The sequence below is a fragment of the Hippopotamus amphibius genome, chromosome 4 (genome assembly GCF_030028045.1).
Source record: "Hippopotamus amphibius kiboko isolate mHipAmp2 chromosome 4, mHipAmp2.hap2, whole genome shotgun sequence".
NCBI lineage: Eukaryota > Metazoa > Chordata > Mammalia > Artiodactyla > Hippopotamidae > Hippopotamus > Hippopotamus amphibius.
This window is the reverse complement of record NC_080189.1, coordinates 5,135,860-5,151,276: the sequence shown is the minus strand read 5'-3', so window position 1 is coordinate 5,151,276 and position 15,417 is coordinate 5,135,860. Positions and strand designations below refer to the sequence as shown.

At 37.2% G+C, this 15,417-nt stretch overlaps 1 protein-coding gene across 19 annotated transcripts in view; it reads right to left on the bottom strand.

The window, feature by feature from the left end:
* Window positions 1–15,417, bottom strand: part of KMT2C (lysine methyltransferase 2C) — a 268,850-nt gene that overhangs the window by 47,537 nt on the left and 205,896 nt on the right. For 13 of the 19 annotated variants that reach the window (XR_009053403.1, XM_057733880.1, XM_057733884.1 and 10 more), the window contains 8 exons: window positions 13,221–13,401; window positions 9,396–9,500; window positions 7,818–7,997; window positions 7,647–7,679; window positions 7,398–7,547; window positions 2,711–2,843; window positions 2,267–2,481; window positions 560–633 (listed from right to left, as the gene is read on the bottom strand). Coding sequence is in view for 18 of the 19 variants with exons in the window: in XM_057733880.1 (XP_057589863.1) it covers window positions 560–633; window positions 2,267–2,481; window positions 2,711–2,843; window positions 7,398–7,547; window positions 7,647–7,679; window positions 7,818–7,997; window positions 9,396–9,500; window positions 13,221–13,401 (1,071 nt within the window). In the remaining variant the exon portion in view is untranslated. The remainder of the gene's footprint in view (window positions 1–559; window positions 634–2,266; window positions 2,482–2,710; window positions 2,844–7,397; window positions 7,548–7,646; window positions 7,680–7,817; window positions 7,998–9,395; window positions 9,501–13,220; window positions 13,402–15,417) is intronic. The other 6 variants (XM_057733887.1, XM_057733899.1, XM_057733896.1 and 3 more) reach the window with 3 other exon arrangements.

Below are 15,417 nucleotides of genomic sequence, written 5' to 3'. Positions count from 1 at the left end.
GATCATGCAGATATAACATGCTTTAAATGAAAGCAAGGATTTGGATCCAGTTGACAATCTTAATTTGGCTCTTTGGGAGAAAATAATTCACCATCTGAACTGTGAATCTTATAAAATACCCTAATAATTCCTGGCAAAGTCCTTGTTTCAAAAGCTCCTTAAAGGTGTCCAGATATCTCTCTCTCAAGATACACAAAGATTCTTCACTAAACCTAACACAAAAAGAGCTTACTGTGGAAGAAACTGAGGCACATTAATGCCGCTGTAACATGTAATACTCTTTCTAAGAGATAAAACAGTTTAAAAGTGAAATGAATTAACCATGCTCCTAAATTCAGTGATTTCAATGTTCAACGTACTGCTTCTATCAACCAGCTTATGAAAATGTCATCCTCTATATTAAGACATCATAAGTTAGGAAAGCATAAAACAAAGCTGGTTTTTGGCTGTACAGGTATTTAACATATGCTTTTTGTAATGGAAAATCTTCTTATTAAACTAAGAGAATAAAAATAAGGCTCCCGTATTGTGTGTAAAGACATAGGAGTTTTTTAAATACCACATATGGTGCTCTTTCCTGTGAGCTTGCTTTTCTCCACAACTTGGCAATCTGCTTCACTCTAGTAGTCCAGTCTGCAGCAAAAGAACACAGCACAGACGTTTACAGCGCCACGACGATGATGTGTCTTAAAAAGGTTGGTAAACTGCTAACAGGTAAACTTATTCTGCCCACATTTTCAAAATGAATAGTGCTATATTTAGTCCTCTGTACAGTAGAAAGTTCCTGGCAGACAGCAGACCAAACATATTTCTGGAGAGAGCACTGCCTCATTAGCAATCTCATCTGCAGGGCTGGGAAGTTTTTAAATAAAAGTTCTAAGCAGCCAAGATAATGTTAAGCCAAATATAATAAATTCCCTCAACCACGTAAGATGCTACCAAAACCAAAGCTAAAATTATTGGAAAACATCTGCACCCGAGAGAAGTCTATCAAGTTGACCAAAAGAAAGTAATTATTAAAAATAAGCATCTCATCAGCATTTGTTCACAACAAAGACAGGGGAAAGCAATGATTTCAAGCCACTCCTCTGAAATTCAGTGTCAGGACAGAACACAAAATGAAGTTTGACAAAAGTGAGCTCGACAGTTAGCAATGAATGTAGAAACGATTTTGTCCATATTTATAAAAAAGAAAACTTCAAAAAAGCCAGTGAAAATGGAAATCAGTTGATAGACCAACAGCTTTAACATGATATTTCATGAGGCTCTACAATCACACAGTACATCTATTAAAGAAAATTACTTTAAAAAAAGGAAACCTATAGCTCCAATATAAGGACAATTTACACTGACACTAAGTGACTTAATAGAACCAGATATACTCACCACTAAGCAGCAAATAAAAGTGTGGTTAAAAAAAGATACTTGTAGAATGTGTATATTGCTTTAACAGACAGCCCTGCATGAAACCACTGATCTCCACTGTTAGCTAAGGTGGCATTTATTTCTATGCACGATGAATAAAGTGCTACAAGGTGGCCAAACCAAAAAGGCACCTAAAAACAGGAGTCGTCTGTAGAAAATCCACTCCTAGGTACCCCAAGTAACTTAAAAGAGCCATATGTTGACAGCTGGGGAAACTGTTGCAAGACAGAGCTTAAATGACCTTTTCAAATCCTGGTTTGTCTTGCAACATGAACTCAACATAATAAATCAACATTTGCTTACAAATATTCTGTTAGTGACATTTCATTAATCCAAATGTTTCATCCTCTGGTTAATGAGAATTTTCAAAAACGGCACCACTGTCCCATCTGCTTTTTTCAATGGGCCGCACAGTTGGGGAGAAGGGGAAGTCATTCTCCGTTTCAACGTGAACAATACTTAGAATTGACTCTGATTTAGCCTCATTTAATACTTTTGATTAAATGATAAGCTTCTATTCTAGGAATTTTCTTGTCGAATTACACACATAACACAACACCCACTTCCATGTATTTGAAAAAGACTGCTAGGAGCTGGAATCATTTCATTAACTGAAATTAACTTTTGGGAAATATGCACATGGGTACAAGGCTTAGGACTAAGAAAATGCAAGAGGTTTCTAGATATCTAGAGAATCTTCCTTGTGCAGAGTCATACTAGATGAAAATTAATGATGACAGACGGGCTCTCTATTATAGTAAAACAAGAACAAAAAAAAGCCTGTTGTTATACATGTGGGAAAGCTGGTCACATGGAAAGCAGTGATATAGCCACGACTTACCTGGGAATTCTTCCTTTAGGTTGGGGAAATTAATATTTGTGTAGAGAACTGGTGCTACTGTTGCCATCTCCCCCAGGGCCTCCTCCTTCTCCCACTTGAGTGTGCTTCTCTGGGCATTGGACATTGTATCGTTTTCTCCTTCCATAGTGGGAGTCGATGAGGTCCAAGAGCTGCTAGGATCACTTGCCACTGGATTGAATGCTGGATTTTTATCCCTGGCAAATAAATAACAACTTTACTTCATAAACATAAAATAACTTTCTAAGTACTATGGTCAAGTACAATTTCATTAAACCTATTACTACAAAATAGCTAAAATGCTGGATGATGTTTAGCAAGGATCACAATGAACTGTCACACACTAACACTGTGCACAGTAACTCACATGCATTGATACAACACAGGCGATTCATGCTTCCCTATAAAGTGAAGGCTTTTAAATACCTGGCATCGGTGTAGGGGGACGTGGCTATGGCAGAGAAAGTTCCCAGTCCACTTCCAGGAGGCAAAGAATTATGTGGGAGATGAGGACTGGGTCCAATAAGGCCATTCATGAGTGGCATCCGTGAAAACACATCTTAAAAGAGAAAAACAGTAATTCAGTTTGCATACTATTAAAAAATAATTTAAAAGTAGCAGAAATATTTCTAAATAAAAATTTGTAATACTATTTAAAAGTAGGATTCCCCCCCCATATTATACTGTAAGATATCACTTAAAGAGTGACTTTTGGTTATAAAATTTTGAAATATGGTCTCTATAATTCTGTTTACTTCATCATGGTATAATGCAAGTAGCATGTGCTTTGGAGTCTGACAGCCCTGGGCTTGAATCTTAATTCTGCTACTTGTTAGAAGCAGAACCGATCACTATTTCTATAAAATGAAGCTATTCTGTCTGTAACGGCAAACTGTGTGTGCAGTTTTCAGTGCCTGCTATGTAATAATTATGCATTACATGAGTTCTGAAAGAAGAACCAATCTCAACAGATGCTAGTAAGTTTTATCAAATACTCTTCACTCAAAATTTACAAACAGATATTCTTTATACAAAAAAACAAAAAACACACACCCCACCTATTATTCTTAAATTGGTACTTTCTCTAAAGTAGTTTGGAACAAGCAGTATTTCATCTACTGTTATAATAGACGATTACTGCTAAAAATATATCATTTCTGTTTTTGACCTAATTTTCATTACTTGCAGTTTCAGCCGCCAAGTCCATTTTAACTCTCATTCCAATACCTTCACATCTTCTTTCTCAATAGACATTAGGCAAACCATAGTAAGACTACCGTGTTTCCCCAAACTCTCCACAAGCATATACCTCCGAACTTTATTGTGACCATCTATTTTCCTAAACTAGTTGGAAATCAGCCAACTCTCGGTGACAGAGAACTCCTAACCCAATCAGTTGCCAAACTATTAGAAAAAAGAATAACCAAGGGAAGTGTCTTGCCCACCTAATGTTCTACATCACATAATGTCCTTTCAGCTAAACCAGGCCCTCCGTTACAACTCTAAGTTCCTGTCTGAGGACACTGGGGCGGGCTGACTGCAGTTTTCAGGCACTGTCTCAAGGACAATGGTCCTGGAACCATCTGATTTCCAGGATAGGGCTTCTCCTGCAGAGCTGGGCCTACTGGATCTGGACTCCACAACAAGTGTTTCAGGGCACTTAACTTCACTCCAAGGGTTAGACTAAGGAAGAAGATGTCTGCATTTATTCCAAGTAGAATGCTACTTCTATTTTCAACTTTAGAGAAAAGTAGGTTCCCCTGAGGAATATGTTATTTTATTGAGAAATATCAAATGTCTTCCATGTAATTAGGATAAACAAAAGCTCCCTTCTTGTTGATGAGAATGTGATCTCTCCTAGAGTTCTCTATCAGCACTGACTATTCTAACTGCAATACGACCATATTGAAACCTTACATAATACCAATAGCTACTACCTATTAGCCCTTTACTACATGCCTGGCACGGTTCTAAAAGCTTTACACGTGTTAATTAACTCTCTGGTCCTCATAGCAACCCTATGAAATGGGTTATTATGTGTAGCTCCATTTACGGAAAAAGACCCAGAGAAATTAAATACCTTGTTAAGTACACATAAATAAATGCAAAGCATTTTTCCTTTATTATTATTTTAATTAGGAGGTGGTCTTTCTTCCCCCCCTCCTCTCAAGTTTATGATATCTGGTCATACTAATATCTTCTGCAAGGCATGCATCATGGTAAGTCAGTCACTTCATGGAACTTTCACCTAAAGTGATTTCAAGTTACTGTCTCAATCGTCTTAAAAATTCCCTTCTCCGCTTTCTGACTTTCTGTAAAACTGTCAACATGTCACACTCCGTCCTTCTCCTCACCACTCCTACTAAGTTGTTCCACTGAAGATCACAACAGTCTTATCACCCAATGACACAACACCCTTCATCCTACTTGACCCTACAAACTGTCTAATGATTGTCACTGCTAAGATACCTCTCATTCAGTGTCTCCATCTCTCAGTCTTTTTCATTTTCACCTAATCCTTAAAAAGGGGAAAGAGGACTTCCCTGGTGGCAGAGTGGTAAAGAATCTGCCTGCCAATGCAGGCAACACAGGTTCAAGCCCTGGTCGGGGAAGATCCCACATGCCATGGAACAACTAAGCCTGTGCACCACAACTACTGAGCCTGTGCTCTAGAGCCCCGAGCCACAACTACTGAGCCCACAAGCCACAACTACTGAGCCTGCATGCCTAGAGCCCATGCTCCGCAACAAGAGAAGCCACCGCCATGAAAAGCCCACGTACCACAATGAAGAGTAGCCCCTGCTCACAACTAGAGAAAGCCCACGTAGAGCAACAAAGAGCAGTCCCTGCTCACCACAACTAGAGATAGCCCGTGCAGAGCAATGAAGACCCAATGCAGCCAAAAGATAACAAATTTTTTAAAAGGGAGGGGGGAAGAAAGGGAGCATATAATTGCAAACCTAATATAAATCAGTTGAGTTAAATATAGAACTCAATACATTTAATTAAAAAAGAGTTCATCAAGATTCTATACTCTACTGGCAGAATATTCTCTTGAGAAATTGCACACTTCCAACCACTACACAGATAATTCCTAAATTTTCATCTATAGCCTTGAACAATTTCAATAGCCTGTAAGTCAGAACAATGTATACGTCCCATCTCTAACAAACGAAAAATGGTCTAAAACAAACATTACATCTCCACTACCCTCCCCTACCAACCCCCCTCACCTCTTTGTTCCCTGTTTCTAGTTTACAGCATGACTGATTATTCTCTAGGCAAGCCTTGCTTGTATATAACCTAGTTCAGTGTGTATTTCCTTTTTCCTCACATCTTATATCCATGTGGTAGCACAATCCTACTTATTCTAATATCACTGTCTCTCAATTCATCTCCTCCTTTCAATTAGCACTGCAGATGTATTTACATACAACCCACTGCAATAAACTCATTAGTACAACCCTTCTCGTCTCAAATCCATTTCCAATACTGACATCAGAGCTATTCTGCCAAAACATGGAACTCATCAGGTCATTTCACTGGTGTGAGGTCTCCAATGGCTCTCAGAAACCTGGAAGAAAAAAGCCGACTGCCAATGCCTAGTTGTCTAGACAAAATCTAGCCCCAATGTGTGCTTTCTAAGTTTTGCCTCCTTAAACACTGCCCACTTACCTCTCCTCCTTTGCTCTAGAAAATGTAAAGAGCTGCCATTCTTGAATATCTATGTGTCTCCCTGTATGTGACCTGATCATGCTTTATCCTTAAATTATTATTCTTTCAAACATGAATGCTGAAACCTTAGCGACTCCTATGCAAAAAAAATCCATCAATCCCGCAACCCTCAAAACCTTATTAAAAATGAGACTACACAGTGAAATGATTTAAGCAATGATCATAAAACCTTTTATAAAGGAATACTTCTTTAACTGATTTGATTTCTGAAATACATACTTTTAGTATCAGAAAACATGGAGACAGCTTTTTTTAATGTTGAGAAGAGAAATACTGAAGAGTTCTTAATCATTAAGAAAGCATATATGGGAACAATTAAGACAAAAAGCACTTATGATGAGTCTTTTATCCAAAGTCTTCTATCAAGGTAAATGTATGTTTAGAGACTAAACTGGTAGAAACTAAAATATTTCAATTATGTGCATTACAGAATTTTTCACGTATACACAAAATTGGTAGTAAAGACAACATTAAATTATTTGCACATTTCAGCACTTACACAAAAACAGTGTATGAGCTTATAAAAGTAACATTATAAATTATTCAATTCAGTATATAATCAAGAAACAGTGACAATGGGATACAGAGAAATGACCCAATACTCAAATTATCAAGAATACACACCGCCACCTCCCTTCTGTACAGGAGATTCCCACCTCTGCAGCAACCCCCCCCCCACCTACTCCCACAAATATTAATTCTAGCCTATCAGACTTCAGCTCTCCAAGAAGAGGGAAAAAGGAAAGCCTTAAACTTGTTTTGCAAGTAGTTACAAATGGGTAGAAGAAAGGGGATTCAACAAAATAGGCAAATGTCCACAGAATTAGGAACTTCATAGTCGACAGTGGGAGAAAGGCCATGGATTTACTCTGAAAGTATGTACTAAGGACATATTCCGTGGCAAGGTATACAGCGGTGAAGACAGATGTGACCTTCAACGAGCTCAGAATCTAAAGGGAAAACAGGCATTTATATTTGTAGCACATGCTACAAATGAAAAGCATGGGGTAGGTGTGGAGGTGCTAACTACTGAGGAAGTGACAGTGACACTGAGACCAGATCAAGGTGTCCAAGGCAGCCATGTGAGGGGTGAGCAGTTCTCCAAGCATTTCTGCAGGAAGGACTGAGTGAAAGTGAGCTGGGACGAGGACTGGGGGAAGGGAAGAAGGCAGGCACTGTTGACAGCAGCATTGCCCATCAAGTGAGCGAACAGATTCTGCCCGTAAAGTGAATCGCCAACTTCCAGAGGATGTCAGGGAGGCAGGGGTGTAACTGAGTGAAATTCAGAAATCAGTACTTTCCGTCATCACAAAAGAGGACTTTCTGTGTCAGTCTGCCCGCACTGTTATTGGGGGACACACTGCAGAGCCGTACTTACGACACTTTCCTAGAGGCCACATACCCTGACTGTGCATGGGCAGCAGCTGCGGTGCAGGGGGCGCAGGAGGCTGCGGCAAGGGGGTCGGCTGCGTGGCTGCAGGACTAAGCACAGCAGTAAACAAGTCCTCCACGTCCTTTCCTCCAAGTTCTAGGAGATACAATTACAATGACAGCATGATTAAAAGACCATAGAGCCAAAGTACAGGGGATTTCACTTTCATCAACTGAAAAATTAAAACACAAATACCTGGAATTTTATATAACTTCCCAAGAATTGCTCCTAGGATAAAATAAAGAGATGGAAATATTAACAACTACCATTCAATATACTGACACAAAATAGCATTTGACAAAAAATTATCAGAATGGAAGGTAAATTGTAAATAAGCATGCAGAAATCTTTGAAAATCATATTTACTCATGTCTTTTAGAAAGCCTAGATGTAGGGCAAATATTTTACCATCTGTGACCATTTTGTCTAGTTCAGGGCTGAGGATGCCATCGAGCTGCTCTTCACTTAATGGTCGTGAACTCTGATTGACACTTGGCTGAGGCAAAGAGGAGGCGTCATCGGTGCCGGGACCAATGTCTATTCCAGCTGGAGGAGCAAGGTATGCACATTAGGAAGGGAATTCTGAACACTCCCACAATGTACTGCAGTATTTACCTGCATTAAGACACCACAACATGATTAAAACAAAGCAATGAAAAGCCTGTAATTCTGAATTAATCTGGATTCTTAAATCACTCTGGAGAGTCAATCAGTAAAAGTTAGGCACAATGTATTTGTAAACCCAGGGGCTGCTTAAAGTTATAGTTTAATCAACTCAAATACATTTCCTGAGAAACAAAAGAATACATATGGTTCTAAGGTGCTAATTTCCACAAAAAAAAAAATAAGTACCATATCATTAAGACAGGACTCTCCAAGAAGAATCAATATTCAATGTTCGATGTACAATTAACTGCTTAAACTTAGAAAACAGTGGTTTCAAATGTATGGTTCAACTTATGCAGTTCGTGAAACAAGTTTCATAAAAATTAATGAGAAGATCTAAAATTCTTAATGCTTTGTAAAAATCCTTTTGTGAGTAATTTCAACTACAGATCATATTTCTGAAATATTCTATAGTCAAAAACAAGATATAGATTATGTTTATAACATGCTTTACTTTATCTCATATAAATTGGTTTCTAGGCAAGTCACATTTAAAACTGGTTTATCATCTACTTTACCATGCTTCCTCAGTACCACTATCAAAAAGTAAAATTTCATCTGCTCTTATCTGATCTTATATTAGGAGCTAACTCTATAATATTTGGGTAGTATTATAAATTACATATTAACATGAATAAAAAAAAACATTCCTTTAAAAAAAAAAAAAAAAAAAACAACACTACAGAGAAAGTCATCCAAAGCACAGTACAGTTGTACCATGCTTTAGCTGCACGCACAAAGGTAAAAGCAAAGTTGGATTAGTGACAAATTAGCACTATAACAAATACACATGCACCTACAGGTTGTTTGAGCTGAAATCACTATTAAAAAAAAAAAAGAAAGACTACTTCTAGTCAGCCGTCATCCATTGCTCAGTTTCTTACCAAACGGACAAGGTGAGCTCTCAACCTGGAAAGTGCATAAATCAAGACCTACAAGACCCAAACCAAATAAAATGGGTGGTTACCACAGGAGCGGGGGTGGGGTGGTGCGAACAAAAGCAGCAAGGTACAGCAGCACTCTAAGGCAGTCAGGCTTAAATCTGAGGCAATCAGAAAGACAGCAGAAATTAACTAACTTGCTACTTCCCCTCAAAGCAGGAAAGCCAAGGCAGATCGAATAAAATGATGAATTCTTTGACAATGCCAAAAAAAAAAAAAAAGAAAGAAAAAAAAATTTTTTTTTCAGTTTCAGAGGAAAGACTAAGCTTGTTTCACACACATACACCTCTCACTCACATCATAAAATAGACACTAGGCAAAGAGTATTCATATATACCTGAATGATCAACTGATTTTGCAAGGTCATCTGAAATTATTCCAAGAATGTCATCATCTGTGTTTAAGACTTCGGAAATGTCAGCTAAGGGATCATCAGCAGTACCTAAGTACGGTAAGTGTATTTTTAAAGTGTCAGTATTTTCCTAGACATTAAATTCTAAAACTCACTGACTGAACCATTTACTAAGTACCTAGCATACAGCAGATACTGAGAAGTGCTAGAATCATACAAAGATTACTACTTCTAAAGTAAGGAATTTCTCATAGAAAAGGCACTCCAACCTTTTGAATAACAAAACATTAAAAATTAATACTTTTATTTTTGTGACTACTGTATATTAACAATAAAATAAAATTTAAAATACAAACCCATAGGCAATAAAAGTGAAATAGAATGCTATAAGAAACAAAGCAAAAAATTCATTAAGTGGCACTGCTAAAAAGTGACATCTAGAAAACACAATAGAAGATAAATAAAACATTAAAGACAAACCTACTGTTTAGAAGTTCCTTGTAAAGTATAAACCAGATACCATCTAGTTAAATGACTACTTTCAGCTTTACTCTTAATACTGATTAATTAATTCCCTTATTTATTCAAGAAAATACATGCATACCCACAGAATTATGTCTAGCCACTGGGAATACAGAAGTGACTGAAACAAAGTGTGTGCCCTCTGAGAAAGAGCTTACTTTCTCAGAGAGAGTTTGACAGTAAATAAATGACAACAGTATAAGTGCTATAAAGATAAGCAATAAGGAAAAAAGGATTAAGAATAAGATGTGAAAACACTGTATGAGATAAAGCAGGCAGGGAAGGCCTTTTAAAGATGGTGACCAAGCATGAACCCAAGTGAAGTATGCGAACATACGCCCCAAGATGGAGAGAGCACCCCAGACAAAGGGAAACGCAGGTGCAAAGACCAGAGTGTGAGGAGTTTTGTCAAGACAGGGGCCAGTGGTTTCAGTAATAAAGGGAAAGAGGGGCAGGAAATCAAAAAGATAGTTAAGCAAGATTATGGGTGGTTTTACAAGCCAAGGGGAAGACTGAGCTTTATTCTAAAGTGTAAAGTACAGCTGACCCTTGAACAACATGGGGGTGAGCGGCACCAACCCTCCACGCAGTCAAAAATCCGCGTATGACCTACAGCCAGCCCCTCCACCCTCATTTCCACATCTGCAGACTCAGCCACCCAGAGATGGCAGGGCTCTTGTAGGAATCAGTCGGAAAAATCCACATATGAGTGGACCCTCACAGTTCAAACCCCTGTTGTTCACGGGTCAACTGTACACTGGGAAGTTGCTGGACGGCTGCCAGAAGAGGATGTGACTGACATCTTACAGGGAAATGCTGGCTGCCAGGTGCAGAAAAGATGGGGGTGGAGGAGGGGGTAAGGTGTGTTGGCAAGACTGGGGCCGGGTCTGAGCGAGAGGCGGTGCTGCACTACATGGTGGGCGGGCGAGGTCAGGAGCGGTGGGCTCTGGGATATCTTGCCTCTGCTCAAAGGCAGAGACGAACTTGTGGGTGTACGTGAGACGATGAAAGGCCAAGGAGAACTACAGGGTTTCTGACCTGATAAGTAGGAAAATATTTAGGTTACTTTTAGTAACTTTAGTAGACATTTAAGTTGAGGGATATCTGAATTTTAATCCATTTTGACTGTATTTTTACTTAAAAAAAAAAAAACAAAACAGCATTTACATTTAGAATGGATAAACAAGGTCCTACTATATAGCATAGAGAACTATAACCAATATCCTATGATAAACCATAATGGAAAAGAATATTTAAAAAAGACTATATAGAGGTGTGTATAACTGAATCACTTTGCTGTACAGCAAACACTGGCACAACACTGTAAATCAACTATACTTCAATTAAAAATAAAAATAAAAAAAAGGAGAGGAGGGGAAGACATAAAATACTCCAGATTCTAGAGCAAATATTTCTACGAAAGTATAGTCTTGTCCCATTAAACATATACTTCTCAAATAGAATTCATACATACATAAAAATATAATTTTTCAAACTGAGCTAAAGTATATTTTGTATGCCCAAATATTTGTAAATTTTTAAGAAATAAAATTATTTCAGTAATGTATTCTCTAGACATCAGTACACTTAAAAGAAAAAAATTTTTGGATAACTGTTACAGGGTTAGGGTTTGAGGGCTTGTTTGTTTTAAACCAATGGAATTCTACTAAACAAATTACAACCAATGTTTTTAAAAAGACCATGTTTCAAAAGTTCTCCTATACCTGAAGAGATTTTGTATCTTACCAATAAATTATTAAAGCTGATGTAATGGACCATACTGAACAAAATATTTTTAAAAAGGAAGCTATTATTGTGAATTCCCCATTATAAAGGCAAAACAGTGGTCAACTTCACAGAACATTACATGTAACCTATGTTTTGAAATGTGTATTATTTTACTCCTCTACATTTTGGCTTCATCATTAAACTATTCTCTCTTCAGGAGTTTTGTGGAAAAAACAACTTCAAATAAAGGAAATAGGAATAAAAATAGTGTATATCAATGTCTTTCCTGTCACAATATGTCTCCTGTCCAATCTCAGTTCTCTTCCTTATAAAAACTCAAGGGCAATTTACTTCTCTGGAAGTCTTTAAACGGCTAGTCAAGATTCTTGTAAGATACCTTCAGAGTAAGACATCCTCCGAGCGACCGACAAATCTTTCACTATACGTTATTTTAACAACATGTTCACATGGATGAGAGCAGGTAAGTACTCAAAACAACAGAACTAAAGTAAAAGTAAAATGACCTGCTAACATTAAACAAATCACAGCCTTTACTCCTGTGCTGGACATGTGCTTTCGAGTAACAAGGGGATCAGACTGCTTCTAATTATTTTAAGAAGTTAAAATAAAAAATAAGAGTCTGTATTTCAATCCAGGATAATGCTAAGTTAATGAAGTTGTAACTACTTAATATATCAAAAGTCATGTTTCAGTGGAAGGCTATTGCCTTAAGATTATTTTCCTGAGTTTATAAAATTAAATGAGTAATAAATGTAATTCAAAGGCAAAAAGGAAGCCTATCAGAAGAACATTAAATTTATAACTAAAGTAAGATAAAAATACAGAAGTGGAGGAAAAACTTTGTGATACCAAACTAGTTAAACTCTGAGAGCCTTGGTGACGTTAATATTACTTAATAAACATTAAGTTCTCATACTTTTCTCTGATTCTAAGTAGTCCCCATAATCACTACATCTAGGGCAGTGAGTCTCAGTAGGGGACAGTTTTGCAGGGGACATCTGGCAGTGTCTGGAGACATTTTTGATTATCATGACATCATGAGGACAGAGATGCTGCTAAATATCCCACAATGCACCAGACGGCCTCCCTCTGGCCCAAACTGTCAGTAGCGAGAAACTGATCTAAGGCACTATATTTCACTTTACTATCACAGTGAATCAGCCAGCTCCCAACCACAGCACACTTTCTTCCTCTCTTGAAATTCTTGAGGCTATGTAATTAAGAAAAATCTGCCTGAAGCTGAAGATTATTATATTTATAACGCACCAGCTATGGCCTAATTACACTCCCTAACATCACCCTCAGCAAACTGCAAACAGAAGAGTTGATTTAGTGGTAGTTTTACAAAGACAAACTGATTAGCTAAATCTTACAGACCTGGTCCACTTAAAATAGTTACATCTACTGAATGCAAGTTACACTTCAACAAGGTTAATTTTTCAAATGCATATAAGGCCAAACTAAAGCATTTCAACGGTTTGATTAAAAGGAAGATGAATGTAATGTGATAAAGAAAAACTTGTCACTTATTCCACCTACCGTGAGTTCCAGGTTTTGCTGGCGTTGAGGATGGATTAAGGAGTGGATCTAAGGAAGGATCCAAGAAATTTGTGTTCATGTTTGTTTTGTAAGAAAGCTGAGCTGTATCTTCTGATAGATTATCTAAACTTAGTTTGTTTTGTCTAGTTGTATCTAGAAGGTCTTTTCCAAAGAAAGCTTCCTAGATAAAGATAAGCACATATGAAAACGACTGTCTTGTTATAAAATTCTAATATGAAAACAGATAGTTCTGTCATCATTTTGATAAGGCAGAAATAACAGAAAAGCTTAGTATTTAACAATATAAAAACTGAATATAGAAATATATAATACAGAGATATCCTGTCAATTCTTTTATATAAATTTCCCTTATTTTAAAAGTAAGGTTTTTTTGTTTTTTTTTACTAGAATCAAATGAAATTATGCAAATAAAACCACAATTCTGTCAAATATGTTTCTAGCAACTGCAGTATAATAATTCGATAATCCCAGATTAGACTACAATTAAATTTAAAAATGGATAAATTTATAATACTATGGCACCTTAATCATATTATAAGAAAAACAAACTTCATGAATATTATTAGTATTATAGATTATCTGCAGAAGGTAGCACAAGGGTTTGATCTACAGCTTTAATATTCATATACTTCAGATAGATTTAGTATTCTCATACTGATGCACATAACCACACTGAAGACTTTGTACGCTATAAATCTCAGAGGGTTTTTATAGTCATTTTAAACAAACTATGTGTACAAAACTTACTGCTATTAAAGGCTTTGGCTTTTTATTTATCTACTCACATTAACTTTTTTCCATTTCAATATACTCTGTCTACTGTAGAGACCACTCTTTCAACCTGAGTTCCTTACAACTCTAGGACCTCTCCCAGACGTCTCATGCATCAATAAAGAGAATGAAAGGAAGCACTGGGAACCCCCTTCACTTATACTTCAACCCCCAAACTCCATTTTCTATGACATGGTCTGTCTGGAAAGGGGATTCTTGGTGGAGAACACTTTTGCAGTAACTACCAACATTTAATACACTCTTGCCAAAGATATATACACAAAAAAGGTTCACTGCAACATTTTTTAGTAATACCAAAAAGTGAAAACAGCCTCAATGTCTGTCAAAAAGCATATGAATAAATAAATTATAGACATCCATGCTATAAAATACATCAATTTTTAAAAATGATGTAGAACTATGCTGTCAAAAAAAAAAGCTCTAAAATACAGTATTAAAAGAAAGCAAGTTGAGTGATATGTCCAGCAAAACATAAAATACAAACCAAGACTATTAAGACTATGCGAAAATAAATTATTTAAAAAGTTCTGAAAGGAAAAACACCAAGCTGTTAACTTTTGAAAAGGAAAAGGGGAGGACGTATGTGAAGTCTGGTAGAGGAGATGAATATTCTTTTAAGTGAACAAGTTGTTTCACTATGAAAAAGAAATGTGAAAACCCACAGAGATAGAGCACTGGGCAGGAGATGATTTGTGTCTTACACCAGCAATGCTTTTACCATTAGGAAAAATGGTGAATAGCAGAAAGCATCTTAGCGCTTCAGAGATCATTTATGTAATGACTTCAGTATAAATTCAAGAAATCTGAGACCACCGTTAGCAAGTTTTTTCTTAATATGACCCACAATGAATTTAGTGGTATTTATCAAAAACTGTACCATTCTTACTGCTTTGGTGGCTTTTTATTTCCTGCACTTCACATAAGGGAGTGGCTTCCCCTGGTTTCTGACTTGATAATGTTCCGTGATGACCAGAACCTGGAGACTTCGGGTCTCCACAGGGTTCCTGCGGCCACGTGGCACTAACAGCTCTTAACAGACCACACAGCTATTGCTACTGGGTAGATTATACAATTATTTATCGCTTATCTTGACACTGTTGTGATTCATAATGAAAAACTAGAAAAAAACTGTTACTGAGCTCCTGGTGGGTTCTGATCACTATGTATTTTGTATCCCCCACCCCACCCCCACACAATGGCGGAAAAAAATACAACTGCTATCAAAAGACGTCCAAGAAACAGTACTATTACAAAAGTTTCCTGCACATCAAAATAGCTATATATTACTGATGGACACCAGGGGAATGACACCTGTTCACCGGGAGAAACATGCCAGATCACAGATTACGGTTACAGCAGTGATTAGGAAACCAGACCCACTATT